This window comes from Bidens hawaiensis, unplaced genomic scaffold (genome assembly GCF_021521415.1).
Source record: "Bidens hawaiensis isolate Kalapana, Puna unplaced genomic scaffold, B.hawaiensis_p1.1 tig00009039_1, whole genome shotgun sequence".
NCBI classification, from domain to species: domain Eukaryota; kingdom Viridiplantae; phylum Streptophyta; class Magnoliopsida; order Asterales; family Asteraceae; genus Bidens; species Bidens hawaiensis.
The window spans coordinates 739,165-760,281 of record NW_027491661.1 but is presented as its reverse complement, the minus strand read 5'-3'; the positions used below and the strand labels follow the sequence as shown (position 1 = coordinate 760,281).

Genomic DNA, 21,117 nt, shown 5'->3' with positions numbered 1-21,117 from the left:
ACAAATGCAGATAATTAAATGGCAAATTGGATATCACTACTTCATAAGATTATGAATACAAAAGCATTCCAAAAACCGTGCGGATATCACTACTTCATAAGATTATGAATACAAAAGCATTCCAAAAACCGTGCGCTGAGAACCCAAGCGGTAATAATGATATCTGCATACTAAATTCTGTTCATGCAAAATCCGAAGAACTCACTGATACTGAGCATCATAGGCTTTGAAGAGAGTTTCTAACGACATTAATTTGGTTTTCTTGTTAGAAACAAAGTCAAGTCGTTTTAAAATGAATAATAGTATTGACTTAACAAATTTTAATCAAACAGAAAAGTATACTGGCAAAAACAAAGTATTTTTGTCATTTCAAATTATTCAATTATTTTTGAAGCTATCTGAAGTAGTTTCATTATATAGGTGATTTAACTCAAACCATAAACCGTATTAAAGCTAATTAGAGGCATATAGAAGTGACTTCGTCTTTAATCTGAGAATCGATGAAATGAGGTTACCTTGTTAATCATTCCAAAACATGTTTCCTTCTTAAATAATCAACAACAAAACAATGGCTTCAAGGGCTATAAAATTCTATCTATCTAGCAGGGAACGGTTGACTCAATCGACATAAAGATATGTGATCAGATTATTTGATTGGAAAAACGTATTTTGGAATGAATAATAAGTTACCTCATTTGCTCCGTCAATTCTCAAAGTAAAACAAAGCAACTTATCGACGACGATTGCACGTTCATATCAGATTTTGCAGCAATACCGAAGGAAGATCAAACAAAACTATATACTAAAACTTCTTCATATAGTTTAAAACATGACGGAACATTGTAAAATGACAAAATTACACTATTATTTACTTTGTAAAATGAACTTTTAGCACATTCATCAATGACCATACATTCGTAAACAAATAAATGGATTAAAATTGTCTCTTCTAATGTTAAAAACCTAAATTTGTTAAGGTTGCTAAGAATACACAAATTAATAACCTTATCCAGTGTCTTCTCTACTAGCTCCGATATCTCCATGAACACCTCCTGTTCACTTGCATCATAATCAAAAGTGAAACTTGGCGTTGGTTCTGCAGTGTGGTGCAATAAAAACCAAAGGAAGTAAGCATTCTAATTTAGTGGACAACTTAACAGGTTAAGCAGTAATTAACTTACGAAAAACTTCGTAAATATGATATCTGTTCTGTAACAATGAAGATGAAAGTCATCAACACCCTCCAAAAATGAGTAACAGGCTCAAAACTAATTCTTAGTATATTGTTTAGTTCCATCTTTTGTGAATCACTAAATAATAATACATGTTATACCAAAAGCGATCCAAGTACAAGTAATTAAAGTAAATTCAATCAAAGGATTAAAATCTTCCCATTGCTGCACTACCAAACAGAGATGAATGGTAAACCGAAAATAAAATACTAAATTCGTGAGATCGAATCAAACTTGACCAAAAAGCAAAAGGATAAGAAACATGAGGCTACTTCAGGATTAGCCTCACAATAAGAATCATGACAATTTATACATATTAAACCAACACCTTACAATGTCTTGTATGTTATCCACCAAAATAAATTAATAATACACCATGTAACACTTCATCACTATTTCTTTCAACGAACCCATTTTCCCAAAGCTTAATTTACCTATTATTATGACATAACTTATGTCAAGGCTTAAGCCTAACCGTGTTAGCCGCATCCTTCAATAGCAACCACCGAGCTCCATTCACAAGTTCTTCCTTCACCATGAACAAAACCGCTGCAGCTAGAACACTTTGAACAATCTTTGTGCTCATCCCTTTGTAGAAACCATGAAGGCCTTCATAATGTATCATCTTCAAAATTGCATCCAAAGTACCTATCAGGAAACACGATTTCAGTACAGTAAGTAATCATATTATTAGCAAAATTTTCATGAACCTTTGTAATGATGCTTTTTGTCTTCCCCGACCGCTTGCTTTGCTTGCAGTCTAGACTGCAATATGCAAATAGTTATTAATGCTTGTGGGTCTAAAATAAAAATTTATTGCAAAACTTCCAAGTACTTGCCTTTAGGTCGGTAAATGAATCGGAGGTTCAGTAAACTGTCCGTGAACTGTTCAGTAGGAAGTTCATTTATTTAATAAACGAATGAACATGAGCACATGTCTTGTTCGTTCATTTATGTACATGAACGCTTCTTTATGTTCACTCATTTACGCTCGTTTATGTTCGTTTGTTCATTACGTTAACGCTCGTTCGTCCATTCATGTATGTGAACATTCGTTTATGTTTATCATTTGCACTCGTCTATGTTCATTATGTTCGTTAGTTTACATGTGTTTTAAGTTCTTTTGTTTAGATTCTTATATATATTCAGGTAAATGTTAATAGACCCGCTACAAAATAGTTTGGTTTTATTAATTTTTTAGGCCTGCCAAATTGATGTTTAGGTTTAATTTTAATTAGTGTTCATTGAATTATGTTTGTTCCGTTATTTTCGTTCGTTTATGTACGTGGACCGCTCGATTATACTATTAACAGGCATAACGAACACCACCACACTCATTTTCTTAACAAACAAACGTGAACAGGAAAACTCTGTTCGTTCAATTGTTCACGTTCGATTGTTCGTTTGGTTATAGTTAAGCAAACAAACACAAGCATTTCCATTCGTGTTCGTTTGCAAGCCTACTTACCTTTACAACTAAAAGAGGATAAGTTACAACTGTAGCACCAAGTTTTGCCAACGCCCCAAGCAAAAATATCTGTAATATTATGTGGACCAATCAAATTATCTGAAATTCTGTAAAAACTATTTTAACAGGTACTTTACCTCTAAAGCGGTTACACCTTTGTTATTATTTGTGGAAGCGCGTCGTTGCTTCAGCTTCTTTAGCAGGGTCTCGTATAGCATAAACTGTATGGAAGGATTGCTGACCTGGCAAAAAACAGGGACAAGAAGTGATAATCCTACATGGACGGAATCTAATTTGGAACGTACCATAATCAATGTTGGGAATACGCCTTTCCAAAATCCCCAGATTCCAGCTTCGTCAAAGACTTCTTGAACCTGCAGAAAGCAAATTATTTGAGTTAAGAGGCTCTTCACTTCATCAGATCAAATGTAAGTCAAGCAATAACAAGTTGACTCATATGTATAGACATAACAATACAAATAATTGTGTGATCTCTTAGTTTACACAGCTTGTTTATCTTCTAATGTGAAGAAATATACCTAAAAAACTTTGATACCCGCATAAGTAAGCCAGGAAAATGGGCGTGGGCCAAAACAGGCTTGGAACATAACTAGTTCAGGTCAGACGGGTCATTTAAAAAAAAGTATCAATTTGGTTAGAGTCAAAATGGGTTATGACCATAATGAGTTGTTTCAGAAAAAAAATATATATATGTCATAATAGTCTGTTATATTATTTCTATTGCAGCTGGTGGCAGTGAAGTGATGGTGAAGCGGCAGCAGCAGGGGAGTCGGTGGTGGTAGCATTCAATGGTAAAGGTGAATATATTATATATTCGTTATTCACTCATAAATGATAAAAAATATGATTATCAAATGCAGTTCAAAAAAGTAACTATGTAGCAGCCAAGCAAGAGATTTGATATTGTAAATGATGAGATTTTATGATCATACGGTATGTGATCAGGTGTTCGTGCATTTGAAGTAGTTGAGAACAGCTATGGGAAAACAGAAATTTCTAATTGAATAACTGCTAGAAATTTGTAAAAGTTGGTGCTGTTGGTAGCAGTAACACTTAGTCACCAATGGGTGGTGGTGGCGACGGTGGAAACGAAGGCAATGTCGTGGTGTTGGCAGCAGCGGCAGAGATGGGAATGGCGACAACAGTGGGGGTCATAGCGGCGGCAGTGGTGGTGTCCACGACGACGAGTAGGTGGTATAGACAAACAATGGTCCTGGTGACGCTAACCTACTTGGACCACTTTTAAGTTAGTTTTATAATATATTAATATTGGCCCGTTTTGACCCATTGTATGACTTGAGTCAACCAAATCAACCCAGATTTTAAAAATAGGCCATGATTGCTGCCCATACACATAACTTAATGTCAATTCAACTTTTCATAGAAAGAAACAATGCTAGAATTGTTAAATAAAAGAATTTGAAGAGATGAGCACACACCGCATTGCTAGTTGCATATGGAGGTAGTTCTGCGCCACCAACAACCGCTTGTTCTAAATCAATAGACGGGTCCCGGCCGGCTGGAGATTTCTTTGTATGGGTCTGCAATATGAGTAATATTAAAACTTAAAGGAGTTCTACAGTGTATCTGCATATGAACCCTCACCTGCATACGGGTAACTACTACCCATATAGGATTTGTCAGCAGTACATTGACACACCTAAAAACAAGTCAAAGACGGCTTCTTAACATCAAATATAGCAATACAAGCCAATATCTAATCATAGGTTTATTTCACTGCAAGCAACACAAATTACAAAGTAGATGATATTATAAGTACCCAGACATTGCAGCCACCATGAGTGATGATAGCATACCAACTGATCCATCTCCAGATCCTTCCTTCTTACGTCTAAGTGCGGTAGCTTCAGCCTTGCTCCTAAATATTTGATAGAAATAATAGTAAACACCCTGTAGCATACAAATATGATGATAAGAATCAGACATTAGAAACTAAATGTGTCTTCATACTTAGATGTTAAGAAGCCATTAACTCAGTCACGTAGGCAAACAGTGATCATCTGGTCTTCATGTAAAGACAAGAAGGAAAAGAAGATGAAGAAAAGTAATTGAAAGCATTCAAGAGAATAATGGACCAAGTGACATAAAGATCACATAATGCATTAGCATGGCACATTTTCCACAGTCACGGGCCCACTTAATATCCATACTTGTTAATTTCAATACATGATAATAATATTGTATAAATCCCATTCTACAATTTCCATAAGACCATAACTGTGTTAATTCTAGCATACCATTGGTAAATATTCAACCAATAAAGCACATCATATAAATTTGTTAACGCACAGCATAATTCCATAACCACATTAGTGCCTTTCTAATTCTTCCTACAGATTTGAAATTTAAGATTTCCTTCTGATGTAATCAATTGCTTGATAGAACAAAATACACATGAAACCATAAAAACCGAACCGAAACAAAAACCAACGTTTTGGTTGCATGTAATAAAAAACCAAATAAACCGAACCAAACCAAAATCATAGATTTTCAATTTTTTTTACTTTAATTAACTTATAACAATTTAATAAGCTTGTAGCTCATACATTTCAGCCCAAATGTATAAAAATCAAATAGTCATAAATTAACAAAATAATTTACGACCAAATTCATTATTTTGGGCCAAAACCCTTTTGAAACCGAACCGCTTTCAAAAATTCAAAAGCTGGAGCATCAGTCTTTAGTTCATTTTATCCCAAAACTGACCGAAACCGAACCGATCACAATACTGTGTTAGGTTTTCGTCTATATCTATCCTAAAAATGATTTCTACCCAAAATTTTGAAGCTCAAATGGCAAAACCGAAGCCTTCAAACCGAAGCTCAAATGGCAAATTCACTAACAGAAGATAACTTCAACAGAAAGATATTATCATTAACCTAAACCCTAAGTAAGCTCACCTGTGAGCAAGCAGTCCCAACCAACGACGGCGTAAGGCCACCGTACAGTCGACTCCATCCTTCTTGCTGAACTACCTAAATTAACAACCCACCACAATCACTCAATCCATTATTAATTAATTTATTATCAAGCAAATTCAATAATTCGTAAACCTACTGAATTAATTAATTAATCACCTGATACATCTGTTCAACAGTCCCCGCTTTTTTCACCTTCTTATTCGGATCTCTATCCGTTTGTTGACGCGTGTTTACCTGTAATTAAGTCATTATTATAATTATAAATATTAATAATCAAATAAAATTAAATCGAACAATAATAATAATGATGATTAAATTGACTGACGGTTTGGAGCGGATATGTGATGAGCTGAGCGATGATGCCGCCTCCGGCGCCGGCGAGGCCGTTGATTAGAGCGTCGGACATCTTTCTCTCTCTCTTCAATTTGATAATAATATGGTGGATCTAGAGAGAGAAAGTGGTAGTGTGTGTTGTGTTGTGTTGTGTTGTGTTGTAAACGGAATTGAGATGATGACTGACTGACTGACTGACTGACTTTGTTGTGAAGTTCGGTAGAAATGGAGTTTGATTTTGTTACAGTTGCAGTCCCTGAAGTTTTGGAGTGCTGAATTTGGCCACTGAGTTATTGGATAAAGTGTTCTTCATGGGTTATTGGTTATATGTAGGTTTATCATAATCCCTACTGAGTTTGGTGGTTCCGAAATATGGCTCTAAGTGCTCTCCCGTTAAAAAAAGCGTAACGATGTTAACTATTTTCGAATTTCAAATTAATTTTTTAAGGCTTTTGATCGTAAGAAATATACGAGTCAATTGATTTAAAACGTAGTTTGAAATAGTGCTACAAACGACTTAATAGAGATTGATTCTGTTACAATTTAGTCTCTATACTTTCAAATTACTGAATTTGGCTACTGATTTATTGGATAAAGTTTTTTTCATGGGTTATTGGTTGAATCAAATGGGTCTCTGTCTTTTTTTTTTTCTCTAATTTTGTTTTAAAATGGGCAAAACATTTAAGACAACATTTGATATGGGTATATGTATCATGTGCAATATTAAATGTGATGGAAAAGTAGTTTGAGCTATCTTTTACTATGTTGGCTTTCAAATTTAATATATTTTTTTATATAAACCATGTGAGACAAAAGGTAGCCGAATCAACTCTTTCATAAGTAAATAGTTATGAATGAACACAACTCGTTTAAATAGGCTACAACGCCTGCTATCAAGCCATCATCATCCGCATGCCAAACATGCCATTAATCGGTCGTCCAATTGCCTTGAGATCGCTGCTAGACTATAGATTACCTAAAGGTGATAAAAAAAATAAGGAATGTACGGTGATCTTCTTACACAACATCTTTTGTTGAACATGTGTGCTTCATATATGAAATGGAACCAACATTCTCGTCAGTAGGGGCTAAAATAGGTCAGATAATAACCAGACATATCAAACAATTAAATTAACCGTAACAAAAATTCAAACATACAAAGTTTCTTGTTTTTTTTAACCGGCCAAACTCAAATTTGCATTAAGCATAAAAAGGAGAGCAAGAAACTCTCCAACCAAGTACATAAAACCACATGTTGGAAAATACACGATACAAAACAAAAAACCAAGCATCCACTTACACATTAAAAGGCTGATCTCTTATACGTTAAAAGTCCGGCATTTCTCTCACGTTAAGTTCTCCCTTCTCGAGCTCAAATTATTACATATGAACTACAATGGTTTATGTTTATAAGCTCAAACTCTCGTGCACAACTGATAAATGTAATAATAGATAAAAACGCAATAACAAATAATTTAATTACACGTATGAGCAGAAGTGTTAAAAAGTCAAAAGTCATAAATCAATGACCATGTGAAGAGCAACCTAAAGTGTGTTATGGTAAGTGGTAACTCTCTTCCTTGTTAACTTGTATCATATAACAAGAAATTTCATTTTAGGTTAAAATTATGAATTAGAAAGGAAAAAAAATATAATACATAACTTTTCGGGTAAATGAAATTATTTTAGAGGTTTGAGGTTAAAAAGAATGCTAAACAGCTTTCTAAATGCGTTGAATGAATATTTTTTAAATGACAGCTAAATAATAAATTATTTTAATTAATAATAATAGAAATAGTGAATTTGTTGAGTGGAGGTTTTCCACACTCTTTAACATATACATGCACCCACTCGTGTTCATATAGAAGAAGCCCCCTTGAGAACGACGGTTGCACCTAATCTCTCAAATAACTCCCATTAAAAAATTTATTTGAAAAGAACTAACGACTCTAAATTTTCATCAATTGGTCGAAAACACTACTGACTAAGAAAAATATGACTCACCACTTTCAACTTTCACTTTATTTTTTGTGTCGTTCTCAAACTTAACAAACCCTATCTCGTTAGTTTTTTGCTGACGTGACATTTTTTAATGATGTGGCATGCTTCTCCATAAAACATAACCTCCACCAGGACCACCACCCACCCTCATAGCCAACAACCACCGTTGTCCGTAGGTAACACCACCGCTGCAGCACCACCGTCATCACCCTTTTGTGTTTGAATCAGGTGATATAGAAAACGGATTTGGAGACTGTAACGAAGGTGCATTGTTGAACAGAACAATAGCCCTATATTCATTTACAGGCATAATGTTTCTTAGCTCATTAATTGCTTTAACGATGAATTTTAGTGATGCATGTTTAATTTATCAAATTCAGAATTACATAACATGTGTAATATGATAACATTAAACTTTGAATTATGTAAATATCTACAAGAAACAGGACATAATTAAAATACTAATAATTTTAAAAACAAATATACACTATTACATTGCATTCTTGGGTTTAAAATAAAAGGAAAAGAAATGATAAGATTGGATAAGGGAAGAAAGGAAAATAAATTATATATTTAAAAGACATTCTCGAGTTAAATAAAAGAAATATAAAGAAATTGTTAATTACATTTTTGACTTAGATAGGAAGGAAAAGATTGGAAAAAAATAGTAACTTTACAATTATGTCCTTATTCTTGAGTCAGATAGGAAGGAAAAAATGGGTAAATTAGTAATATATAAATTTTTCCTTCATAAGCAGGTCATATTTGGTTGGAAAGTTTTGGAAGAAAAAATGCTTCACTTTTTTTTCCACTATCTTTCTTTTCTTTTAAAAAAATAACTCAATAATGAAATAACAAAATTTTTCTTATCTTTTCTTTTCCAAACTATTAAATAAAAAACTCAAGAATGCAGTTTTAAAGTATTAAGATTCATCTTGAGTATTAATTAAAGAATATTTATAAACAGACTGTAATAATCTATAATATATATAAACAAAAACCCTAAAATCCTACGTGTCGCGATGTGGTCGCTCCCCCTTTTTATGGAAGCCACCAGATTGCTTAATTTTTAAATGGAGGCCTCTCATTGATTTAACCCAAATTCATAGGTATGGGTCTTACCAAAACCAGATAGCTCTTAAGCGGGTTATAACATCTCACTAAATTAAAAATTAATCTTACCAATTATTTGATCTGAAAATCCTATAAAATAAAGATATACTAAAATTTAATATCCAGTTTAAAAAGAAAAAAAATATTATTTATAATTAATAAACAATTTTATAGTAAAAAAAACATAAGCGAGTCATGGGTCACCAAATCCAGATAGCTTTCAAACGGGTTATAACATATCATTTATTTATGAAACTCTTTAATCATTAAACCCTAAGTGTATTATTAACTTCATTACAATAAAGAAAATTAAAATCCAAAAAATAAATATTAAAAAACGAAAAACGTAAAACAACCATTCTCTCAAGCCATCAAATTGCTTTATTTGTAAATGAATGTTTATCACGTATTTGACTTGAATTCACAAGTAAAGGTATCACCAAACCCATATAGCTCTTAAACACGTTATAACATCTCATTATATTAAAAATTAATCTCATAAAATATTTGATATGAAAATCCTATAAAATAGGGATATACTAAAAATTAATATCCTTTGTTATTTAAAAAACATATTATTTATAATTAAGAAATAATTTTATAATAAAGAAAATAAGCGGGTAATGAGTATCACCAACCCCAGATAACTTTTAAACAGGATTATAACATATAATTTATTTGTGAAACCATTTTATCATCAAACCTCAAGTATATTAATTACAAACTTTCTTATAATAAAAAAATTAAAATCCGAATATACATATATGTAAATATTAAAAACAAATAATATAAAACAACCCTCGTAATACGAAGAATAAAATCTAGTGTTAAATATACAGTTTCGTGGTTAGCATGAAACCATGAATGGACTCATAAATATGTTTTTTTCCCTTCTAATAGATGCCATGACTAACGCTTAAATCTTTAAAACAAATTGAAAAAATAGCGACACTTCAACATTCTACAGTTTTTTTTTATCCATTAATATATTGATAATACTTAGTTTTAGGTATTTTAATATCCATCACATGATTGACAGTTAATAGCATAGGTATTTTAATATCCATCACATGATTGACAGTTAATAGCATTTTATTAACTTAAAATAGACACTTTTTTACAAAATATTTATTTTTCTTCTTCAAGAAGAATTTTACTCTAAACACCAAGTTAAAGCGTCATGTCACTGATACGATGGTGTGACTTTAAATAACACACAACTTAACACTGTATTGTATTTTGAAGACCCGTTATCACGTAAAAGTCTCACAATTTCGTTGTTAAAGCATTTGGGTCCCACCATTTTTTTTAAAGCCCCGTTACCATTTCCTTGTCTAGTGTCTGTGTGTTAAAGCCCATAGCCACGTCACACTGTTTTTACTGACCCAGTTGAAGCCCCAAAATTGATTGTCTTAGTATCCATCAAGTCTATGCACCTAACAAGGTTAGCAATAAATAAGAAGAAGGAGATTTTATTTCATTAATCTAATATAAAATATTATACTATAACTTAATTATATTCTTAATAAGATAAAACCTTATTATATTAGAGCACTCACATCATATCCACCATCTTTAAATATAAAAGGACACTAACAATTACTACATTTTTTTTCTTTTTAATTAAATAATAGTTTTTTATACATTTATCATTAAATGTTTTCTCTCCATCACTTTAAAATGTATTAAAAATTTTACAGGTTGATGCAAAAACTTTTTAAATATACAAAAAAAATCACTATATTTTTTTTTCTCTCTTTCATACATAACACCCTTCTAAACCACTCATTATATTATAAAAACCCCACTCACTAAACTACTCCCTAAATCATAAAAACCTCACTCACATAATTTGATGAATAGAATGTGAATGATCTTTAAAGATATCTAATATTTGTCCACATAGGATGCCACACTATCTATTACTATCTATTACTATTTATAATATTTCCATCTAATTCATTATTAATTATAAATTCAATAATCACTTAATTGACTTCCATTTTTAAATTTTCTAAAATAGTATTTCTTTTTGCAATTTTAAACTCCTTTTTACTAGAATTCAAAGTTAAAACATGTAACTGTCATTCTTAATTATGATAATTAACTAGCATTTTATTTTAGAAAAATAATAAAACAAAAAAATGTTTCAAATATATAACATTAAAATTATTGCAAAAAATTCCAAAGTCAATCTTTTACATTATAACAAGATTTATGATATTATATGGTAATTATTAAAACAAATATATAATATTATGCAATTTTAGATGATTCCTTATTTTAGTTTTCATATATATTATCCATGATCTTGTTGACTTATTTTTTAAATCAACTATTATTTTTTAGGAAAACTGGAAATAAATAATCCCACCTTTTGTGTATTGCCCGATAATAATCCCACCTTTAAAAGTCACTAGCAATGGTCCCGTCTTTTAACTATTTTTGTCTCACTGGTCATCCGTTAAATAATACTTAACCTTGTTATGTTGTTTCCCTAGTTTCAAACCGATGTTTTAGGGCTTTTGATCGGAAGAACGATACGAGTCGACCGATGTAAAACTTATATCGAAATGGTGATCCAAACGACGAAACAATGTTTCAATTTGGGTGCTTGAATTTCCAATTAACAAAAATGAAGTCATCTGAATCACCGTTTCGAAATAAGTTTTACATCGGTCGACTCGTATCGTTCTTCCGATCAAAAGCCCTAAAACATCGGTTTGAAACTAGGAAAAAAAACATAACGACGTTAAGTATTTTTTAACGGAGGACTAGTGAGACAAAAATAGTTAAAAGGTGGAGCCATTGCTAGTGATCTTTAAAGGTGAGATTATTATCGGTCAATACACAAAAGGTGAGATTATTTATTTCCAATTTTCCATTTTTTTATATTTCAAATAAAGTTTGTCACCAATTAATTTTTAAGTTTTGTTAAATACAGGGGAATTGAATTAAAGCTATTGTTTTCAAGCAGTGGATTTTCCGGATTTCAAAGGCTTCTTTAGTTTTGAAGTTTTGCAAACGTTGTATGTCATTTTAAGTAATATAGATATTTGAAGATGTAATTTTATTATTAAAAAAAGTTATTAACTTGGATGGTTTTAATAAACATGCACATCTAAATGATATTTCAATATTATTTTATGGTTTAAAGTTATCAATAGTAGATTTTTAGTGTTAATGTTAAAATAACTGTTTCATGAAATAATTAAAAAAATCATTACTTACAAATTGTTAGGTTTAACTTATAAAATTGATGTTATTCAAGTTTAACCTTATAATTATAAGTTTAAAAATTAATAAATTCAAGATTACACATTATAGATTTAAATGCTAAATTTACCTAACAAATTTATTATTTTCCCTAGTATGTTATAATGACCACTATCCAAGTAATAAATTAAGGAAATAATAATTAAATTATCATAAATTGATCATACTAATATCCTTTTCATAATTTTTAATTCAATTATTATATACCAAACCTATCCTTACCCATTACTCGTTCACCCTAAACAAAACTCCAACAAATCTCCGACCATGTCGACCACCTCTTCTCACCGGCCACCTCCCAAACCACTGGATCTGGAAGTCACAATCATCTCCGCCAAACACCTCAAAAACGTAAACTGGCGAACCGGCGATCTCAACCCTTACGCCATCTTCTGGCTCGACCCCGACCGCCGCCTCGCCACCAAATCCGACGACTCCAACAACACCAAACCCGTATGGAACGAACGCCACCTCATCCCCATCCCATCCTCCCCAGCCGCCACCATCCTCACCCTCGAAATCTTCCACTCCAAACCCTCCGACACCCCCAAACCCTTGGTCGGAACATTACGTCTCCCGATTGACGACTTACCCAACCCCGATGACTCTAACGCCGTTAGAGTATTCGACCTTAGACGCCCTTCTGGTCGCCCGTGTGGCAAGATACGCTTGAAGCTTGCAATCAAAGAACGCCCTGTCCCGGATTACCAAATTGCCCCTCAGCCTGGGTATTATTACCAAACTGCCACTCCTCCGTCTTACGGCAGGTACCCACCGTATACCACCGCACCGCCTCCAGCTGCAGCTCCACCACCACCTCCACGCCCGTATCACTACGGGTCGTATTCCGATCCCTACCCTGGTCTTTACCAGGGCGGAAGCGGATATTACTCGCAGCCGCCCCCTTCACCGGCTCCACGGCCGTTTACTGAGCGGGCGCTAGCCTGTGAAGGCGGCGGCATTGGTGGTCCTCCTAGCGCGCCGGTTGATTATGCTCAATATGAGCATAAGCATAATCCAGCTGGCGCGCCGGTTGATTATGCTCAATATGAGCATAAGCAGAGAACCGGCAGTGTGCCAGTTGATTATGCTCATGCTCAAGCTCAAGCTCAATATGAGCATAAGCAGAAAACAGGGAAGGTGGGGTCTGTATCGGGTGTAGGGTTAGGGATGGAAGGAGGTGTGGGAGCGGTGGCTGGGGGAGCAGCGGGGCTTGGAATTGACGAAGGACTGAGGTACCATGATGAGAAGGTTGGGGAGAGAGTCGAAGGTGATTTGAATGCGAGGGAACTTGATGATTACAGTGGCTATCGTCGTGCAGATTATTGATTTATTAACTAGAGTTTGTGTGCTTTCGCGTGCGCTCTTGCTTGATGCCGTTAATGTGGTTAGTGTTAAGCTATTATAATCATAATGGTTTTGTTATGTTGGTGTAATGTATATTGTGTTTGTGTTTTAATTGAAGTTATAAGATGTTATTAAACATAAGAACCAGTTTGACATGATTCGTGTGGTTCGTAAATCCAGTTTTTTCTTACTTAAAGTCTGTACCAAATGAGTTGCTAATTTGTTATTTAGGATCCTTGTATTCCATTTAACTTGAACATATAATCTATACATGATACATACATAGTTTATTTACACACATATATTAAACAAAGAATTAAGATATCACCTGTAGGTAACAATAGGAGTTAATCACAAAAAGTTTTGTTTTATTTTATATTTTAGTTTTGTAATGATTCCAGCTTCAGACTTTACATATTTGTAACGTTCGATTTTTTTACCAATCAATATTTGACATATTTGATTTGAGTTTTAAAAGACTTACACTTGATCAATGTAATTGAGTTCGTTTTGTAAATCCGTTTGTGTATTGTAAAGATGTATAGATTAACGTATGATTTCTGATCTTTGTATAAGTGGCGAGCTTAGCCGTGTTGGGGTTCTAAAGATATTGATTATGGTTTACCAAAAAGTTATCATTAGTCAGTTCGAATACGCAACATCATCCACAATTCCACATGAGGTGAGGTCTCGTTGGCCATATCAGTGTTGTAAATTTGGTTTCAGCAAGATACAATTGCACTAAATCATTTCAAATAATATTGTTGATTAGTTTGCAGTCAACACATGTTGGTTTCTTTTGACCGGACAAAATCACAAGTGGAGATGATCAAACCGGTGACCATGGGACGATGACTTTCCATGCGGTGGTGTCGTCAGGATTTTTTCCTACGGGTTTGGAAATTTTTGAGGGACGACGGATTGTCTATCACTAACGTTCGGGTTTTTCTGTTCAGTCTGGTTAAGCAGTTTAGGTCAAGTTATATAATAAAAGAAGGAAAAATCAAATTATTTCTAATTAAAATGTGGGTTTATTTCGTTGTCAAGGTTTCTAAGGGTTCGATATAAACCTTTCTACGTGTTAAATGTCGAAAATTCTATGGGTGCGATGTCGAAATAGACGAATATATGACACTAAAAAACTTTTTTCTACGGGTTCGCCCGAACCTATTTCCCAAAAGCCGCATACGCCCCTGCTTAGGTGTAGTGTAGGGGTAGTGTAGGGGTCTGTTAATCCGTCTAATAGGCAAAATTCTTGGTTGGGTATTCAAGATTGGTTATTCATAGTCTGAATACACAACATCATCCTTCTGATTTTCTGAAGCAAGCAGATCCTGTTACTCATGTAAAAAATTAAAAAATGTGATCCAGACGCATGAGCTTTCATCTCTCTCTTTTTTGATTACCTTCCTCGCGTATGTATAAGACCGAATCCATTTGATTTCTAAAAAAGATTACTAATCCTTAACTTTTCGAGGAATTCTTCATCAGTGATTGTGAATGACTAATTTTTTCAATCTTGGTTTCGTAGGAGCAAGTTAGAAAGTAGAACCATCTGATTTGATTCGTTCTCAATAGCCATGAGATGATCATATTAGGGTGATCCTTTTGTCGACGAATGCTCCTATTACACTCGTAGTCTCTGAAGGATGAGAACCAACTATGTAGCATCTACACCAAGAATTCAAGTATTGCATACGTCATTAGTCTGATCCTTTGTAGGAACTAACCGTAATAACGAACTTGCAAAACGGATATGTTTATCATAAAGAGATTCATCGTTCATGACCCTGTTTCACCTCAATTGTTGTTTGAACGAGTAAAAGTTCTGTCTTGATCCGAGCGGAGATAGCATTTCTTTCCTGATCAATAGGAATTTGAAGCAATTCGAATGGGTTGTAATGACCTTGCTTCAACTTAATTGTTATTAGTAAGATGTGAGATGGGATCTCACTATGTCTGTTTCGAGTGACACCGATTTACACCAGACTCATTTTTAATTATTACTTAGGGTAAAATAGACTCTTAGTATGTACTTGGCACAACATTTTAACAGACATGTTCCAATAACCAGCTGAAGCACACTTCAATTAACAATGTGAACCAGTGATACAATAGATTATTATTATTATTCTTATTATTATTATTATTTAAACGACTAAATATTTGCAAATTATGGGGTTTGAACTCCTTACCTCCAATTTAACGCTCTAACCACCTTATCACCCCATCAAAGTGAGAAAGGCAGTGATACATTCGATTAAACATAAGGACTGAAGTCAACAGGGGCACATCGCATTGACCATTCTGCTAATTAACTATAATGACAACTGATAACCACATTAATATACGTCATGCAGTCTAGGGTGTCAGTCGTGTGAAGTTGAATGATTTTTGCTGTCATTGAACAAACACAAATTGCAAGTGTTAAAGATGTCATTTCTAATTCGTGCAAACATTAAATAGTGTCTTGTTTGTGGATCTGATTAATACCATTACCCGGTGACTCGGATTAAATTTAAACAACTAAGAACACAAGTTCAAATGACCCTTTTTTATGTCTTTTTTAATAGTTTTTGTATTTCTTTTTCACTTAACAAACTTAATTATTATATTTAGTTTGCTATTGGAGTCACTTAAAAGTATTGGAGGATAGATATTGAATAAGTTATTGGAAATAAATAGTTGATAAACTATTCAAGAAGAAAAATTAAATAGGTTGTTGGGTTGGTTTTCCACCCCAAATCTAATATGAACCAACCGAACTCACCTTGACAGTCTGGCAAGAGTCACTTCATTAGTTATATTCTTGGGCTAAAAAGGTTGGTGTCCTGCAATCACGGCCCATGATGGGTTATTTGGGCCTTTGGGTAGGCCGAACTGCCGAAGGGGTTAACCAGTTAGCTCTGTAAAAAATCCTGGCCAGGAATAAAATAACTTCAAATTTGCTCAGATATGTGAACAAAATTTTCAGAAAATGCCACCAGCTATTTGGTTAATCCCATGTACAATTGACACGAGCACCGTCACTGTCGCCTCGTTGCAGCTGCTACCGTTCCTGTAACGTTCATAAAAAATATTAACGAATTAGAAATGCCTACTTTGTAATTTAGCACATTTACTCTCAAATAGACGGATATCTAAAAGGTGTTGAAATGAGTTCGAATAACTATTTTACCCTTCTGATTATGTGTTTGTTTCAGGTCGGGCTAGCTTTGGAGAGTAGTCGTTGTAACCAGTGTTTTAAAAACCGGTTCAAACCGGCCGGTTGAACCGGTTAAACCGGATTTCGCATAGCAGGCCGGTATTTTGAGTCCGGTATTTTTGACTGGTTTACTAGAACATCATACCGGTGGTTATTTCTAAAATACCGGTTTTTACCGGCAAACCGGTTTTATGTCTAATAATTTTTTGATATTTGCTGCCCATATATTATCAAAATTAGTTTTAACCCAACAATTAATATTCAAATGTGTAAGCTTTATGACTTTTTTTTTTAAATTGAGTGCTTTTGTGTTATTTCTTTAATATGGATTGACTTTTAGATTATTTTTAGTTATGAAATCATTTACTTTTGGGTTGTTTTTGGAGTTAAAGTTGTATTAATAGGAAATTATAAGGTAAACTATTCAACCGGTTGAACCTCCTGGTATAACCCGGTTCAACCGGTTGTACCATTTTTTAGCCCAATCCGGTACGTGTAAAAAACCGGTTTTTAAAACATTGGTTGTAACTAAGGGTGGTTATGATTTATGAACGGTGTGGAGGTTGTAGGAGGGCCATGTGTTGTTTCTTCAAACCTCGACCCACCCGTACCTCACAAAATAGAAGAAAAATTTTAATTCTTATTGCTCGAACTATACCATCTATCTATAAATCTTCAATCTCGTAATCTGGTTTATTAGAATCAACCGAATTCGAACATATACGAATTCTTGGATCCAAAACAATTTCCAATATCTGATTCGGTTTGAATTCGTTCACTTTCAAAAATTCAAATAACTCAAAAATGGGCCGATTACATGAACCACATACTTAGTTAAAAGAAAAAAATATGCACAAAATGTTGGTCCAGACGGATCAAACAATAAGATCAAACGAACACAAGATATTGGGGTGACAACCCGCGACTCTTTTCATAAAACCAAACGAACTTAACAAACGAACTTCATGAACATAACAAACTTACATGGAGAAGAGACTCTTCTTGACTCTCACTCAAATACAACTAATAATGTAGACTCTATTTATAGACCTACTAAACTTACTTTCCAAGCCAAACCTAATTGGGAAATAAGACAAACTTATTCTAGAATAATCCATAATATTCTTACCATACTTAAACAAATACTAATATCAAACTTAACAAAACAAACCCTCAACTTTATTGATAATTCAAGATTAACCTTTATTCACCCCCTTAATATTGAATTGCTCATCTTCTCGTTTTTATTCCTTTTTTTCAACTGACCATAACATACTTGCTTCACCGATTCCTCAAACTTAGCATTCGTTCATTTCGTGCTTAACTTTGAAGTCACATTGCTATTTTCTTTCTCAACTCGATTTTTCTCATCAACTCGTTCTTTACCAATACTTTCACGAACTCCAATCAAATCATTTGGAATCGTTCCAAACCGAATATCCTTCACTTTCATAATCGGTTTCACATCATAACTTACTTTCTTTTCAACTTCAAAGTTGTTAGGATTACAACATACCTGAAGCTTAATGTTGTACATCCTATTCAGATTTCTCTGAATCTTTATCAACAATCTCTTTTTCTGATCATATAGCTTCAATATCCCATTGGCTATTTCAATCTTACATTCTTCTTCATCTAACTGACCCAAGCTAAGAAGATTGGTCTTCAACTTAGGCATATAAAAAACATCACAAAACGTTTTCTTTTCACCAGTCTTACTTACCATAGTTACATTACCCTTACCTTTGATTTCGATCTCGGATCCATCACCAAACTTCACTTGAGCTGAAACTCGTTCATCCAAGGTAGTAAAAAACTCTTTCTTTCCTGACATATGATGGCTTACACCATTGTCTAAGTACCACGTTCCTTCATTCTTTTCATCCTTTTCAAACACACCAGGGATAACCCTCTCTTCATTCAAACTTGTTTTCTTTAATGAACAAACTGCCATGAACAAAGAAGGATCAACATCATCTTCTTTCTTTATCAAATTCACTTATTCTTTCCCTTTGCTTGGCTCTTTACATTCATTCGAGTAGTGCCCAATCTTATCACAGTTGTAGCACGTTACGTACTTCCTTCTATTTTGCCATTCTCCTGGGTTCTTTTTCTGGTATTCAACCCTTCATCATTCTCACGTTCATCATTCCATCTTGGATTCCCTTTTCCTCGTCCATTATATCTTCCACGGCCTCTACCATGTCCTCGGTAGGTTTCAACTTTCTTTTCGGTATGGGTGAACATGAGCTGACTTTGGGATGAACTTCCATTCACATTCTTGAACTTGTTTCTTTCTTCATATGCCTTAAACGTCCAACCACATCTTCAAACTCCATAATTTCAATGTCTGCAAGTAGCTTCATAGAAGAAACAACAGGTAAATATTTATATGGCAAAGAGTTCAAGAATTTTCTTACAAAAACCTCTTCTTTAAGTACCGCTCCCAAGCTCTTGTACTTTGACTGTACTCCACCCAACTTCGCTGCATAATCATCAATACTTTCTGTCTCCCCCATCTTCAATCCATCTAACTCGGCTCTTAGCATTTGAACACGAGCTTTCTGAGTTCTTTCTGCACTAATATAACGAACTTTTAACGCTTCCCAAACATCTTTCTGTTCTGAATACCTGGACATCTGAAGCGTCACGTCTTCAGGTAGGGTTTGAAAGATAACACCCAACGCCATAAACTTCTTTCTTTCTTCAATTCATGCACCCTTTTCTTTATCAATCGCATCATGCAAACCATTCGCACCCAAGATAATTTTCACCATAACCGACCATGACGCGTAGTTGTTCGAAGTTACTTCGGTGCTTGCAAAACAAAACCACCCATCGCTTCTTTCATTGTTCCCGAGCTTCCAATATTCGTCTCTTTATCTCCAACTATGACTGATCAAACTATTCTTCGCCTAATTTTTTATAACGTAAGATATATATTTAACCTTTATTGATAAGATATGCATTCTTCGGCTTAATTTTTTGCAATTATTAGATGGAGAATAAATATTCTATTTCTTTTTTTGTGGCGGTATTCACAAACAAATTCCAAAGCAACAAACCTTAGTGTGAACCACAATTCCCAAATCCCATCGAACTTCCTTTTTTTTATTAAGAAAACTCAACTGACCATTTTTTTAAACTACGATTCTTCCAACCCTTCGAATGGCAAACCCACAAACTTCTACGAACGAGCCTAAGCTCTGATAACAATTATTGGCCCAGACGGATCAAACAATCAGATCAAAAGAACAAACAAACAAACGAACACAAGATATTGGGGTGACAACTCCCGCGACTCTTTTCATATAAGCAAACGAACTTAACAAACGAACTCACGAACATAACAAACTTACATGGAGAAGAGACTCCTCTTGACTCTCACTCAAATAAAACTAATATTCTAGACTTTATTTATAGACCTACTAAACTTACTCTCCAAACCAAACCCAACTTGAGAAATAAGTCAAACTTATTCTAGAATAAACCATAATATTCTTACCATACTTAAACAAATATTAATATCAAACTTAACAAAATAAAACCCTCAACTTTATTGATAATTCAAGATTAACCTTTACAAAAAATAATTATTTCTATTCTTTAAAAATCTTGAACTTCGACTTGACACGTGTCGTGGTTTAAGAAAGTTGTTATGTTGGTTGAATATCTAAAATATATACTACTAATAAAAAGTTAAAAGTTAAATATAAAAAAGTTATTTTGACCATGATAAGAAGGAAAAGTCTTGCTTTGAACCTGCTTTGAACCTGCTTTGAACCTATTTCATTGCGTGTCATAAAACTATTAAAAGATGATAAGTTTATTTACAATGTGATGTATCTTCTTTACATTAATTTCTCTCTCTACTTGACCTACATCGCTTTCTATCCAACCTTCATCGTGAATTTATGTTACTTCATGTGCCTAGTGACGGCTTTCTTTTGTAAAATAAACATACTTTTTGTGCATTTGTAGTGGGTGTGCTCGACACTACATAAAAGTGATTCAAATACATGATATCATCCACTCTTTGACAATGAATCTAACCAATTTACATTGTATCATTTATCTTCACAAAAATAATGACATTGTATATGTAAAGAAAATTGGAAGTCGCTTTCGAAAATATATAAATACAATTTTTTGCATGAAAAAAACGTATAATAGTGAGCG

General features: G+C 33.7%; 3 protein-coding genes and 1 long non-coding RNA gene across 7 annotated transcripts in view; 2 read left to right on the top strand and 2 right to left on the bottom strand.

Annotated features, from left to right (window-relative positions):
• Positions 1-1,484: 1,484 nt before the first annotated feature.
• On the bottom strand, positions 1,485-6,134 carry LOC143530851 (peroxisomal nicotinamide adenine dinucleotide carrier-like). Of its 2 annotated transcripts, XM_077026284.1 has the most exons (11): positions 5,989-6,134; positions 5,820-5,897; positions 5,643-5,717; positions 4,502-4,632; positions 4,327-4,381; positions 4,161-4,262; positions 3,006-3,074; positions 2,838-2,942; positions 2,701-2,769; positions 1,943-1,997; positions 1,485-1,880 (listed from the first exon to the last, which is right to left on the bottom strand). In XM_077026284.1, the coding sequence occupies exons 1-11, from the start codon at positions 6,067-6,069 to the stop codon at positions 1,690-1,692; spliced, it is 1,011 nt and encodes a 336-aa protein (XP_076882399.1). In that variant the 5' UTR covers positions 6,070-6,134; the 3' UTR covers positions 1,485-1,689. The 2 variants fall into 2 exon arrangements, with proteins under 2 accessions (XP_076882399.1, XP_076882398.1); XM_077026283.1 differs by having other exon boundaries at positions 2,838-3,074.
• LOC143530852 (uncharacterized) lies at positions 1,720-4,171 on the top strand. Its single transcript, XR_013134924.1, has 3 exons — positions 1,720-1,906; positions 2,829-3,128; positions 3,448-4,171. It is a non-coding gene; the product is annotated as an uncharacterized LOC143530852 (long non-coding RNA).
• A 6,487-nt stretch (positions 6,135-12,621) lies between the features above and the next one.
• The window catches only part of LOC143530850 (uncharacterized), a 207,031-nt gene continuing 198,535 nt past the window's right edge, over positions 12,622-21,117 (top strand). The window contains exons 1-2 of one of the 3 annotated variants that reach the window (XM_077026282.1): positions 12,622-13,460; positions 13,527-13,908. In XM_077026282.1, coding sequence (XP_076882397.1) covers positions 12,654-13,460; positions 13,527-13,715 — 996 coding nt within the window. In that variant the 5' untranslated portion in view covers positions 12,622-12,653 and the 3' untranslated portion in view covers positions 13,716-13,908. Of the gene's footprint in view, positions 13,909-21,117 lie in introns of those variants that run through there. The other 2 variants (XR_013134923.1, XM_077026281.1) reach the window with 2 other exon arrangements.
• Positions 18,248-19,628, bottom strand: LOC143530876 (uncharacterized). Its single transcript, XM_077026297.1, has 2 exons — positions 19,226-19,628; positions 18,248-18,885 (listed from the first exon to the last, which is right to left on the bottom strand). Exons 1-2 carry the CDS (start codon positions 19,626-19,628, stop codon positions 18,248-18,250), a joined length of 1,041 nt encoding a protein of 346 aa, XP_076882412.1.

What these genes read in the sequence shown, in the direction of transcription:
- LOC143530851 (XM_077026283.1), bottom strand. Translation starts at nt 6,069, where the DNA reads ATGTCCGACGCTCTAATCAACGGCCTCGCCGGCGCCGGAGGCGGCATC. An exon ending in TCACATATCCGCTCCAAACC is followed by an intron (nt 5,898 to 5,988) that starts GTCAGTCAATTT and finishes ACTTAATTACAG; the next exon opens with GTAAACACGCGTCAACAAAC. An exon ending in TTGGGACTGCTTGCTCACAG is followed by an intron (nt 4,633 to 5,642) that starts GTGAGCTTACTT and finishes TGTATGCTACAG; the next exon opens with GGTGTTTACTATTATTTCTA.
- LOC143530876 (XM_077026297.1), bottom strand. Translation starts at nt 19,628, where the DNA reads ATGGCGTTGGGTGTTATCTTTCAAACCCTACCTGAAGACGTGACGCTT. An exon ending in GCATATGAAGAAAGAAACAA is followed by an intron (nt 18,886 to 19,225) that starts GTTCAAGAATGT and finishes TGTTCATGGCAG; the next exon opens with TTTGTTCATTAAAGAAAACA.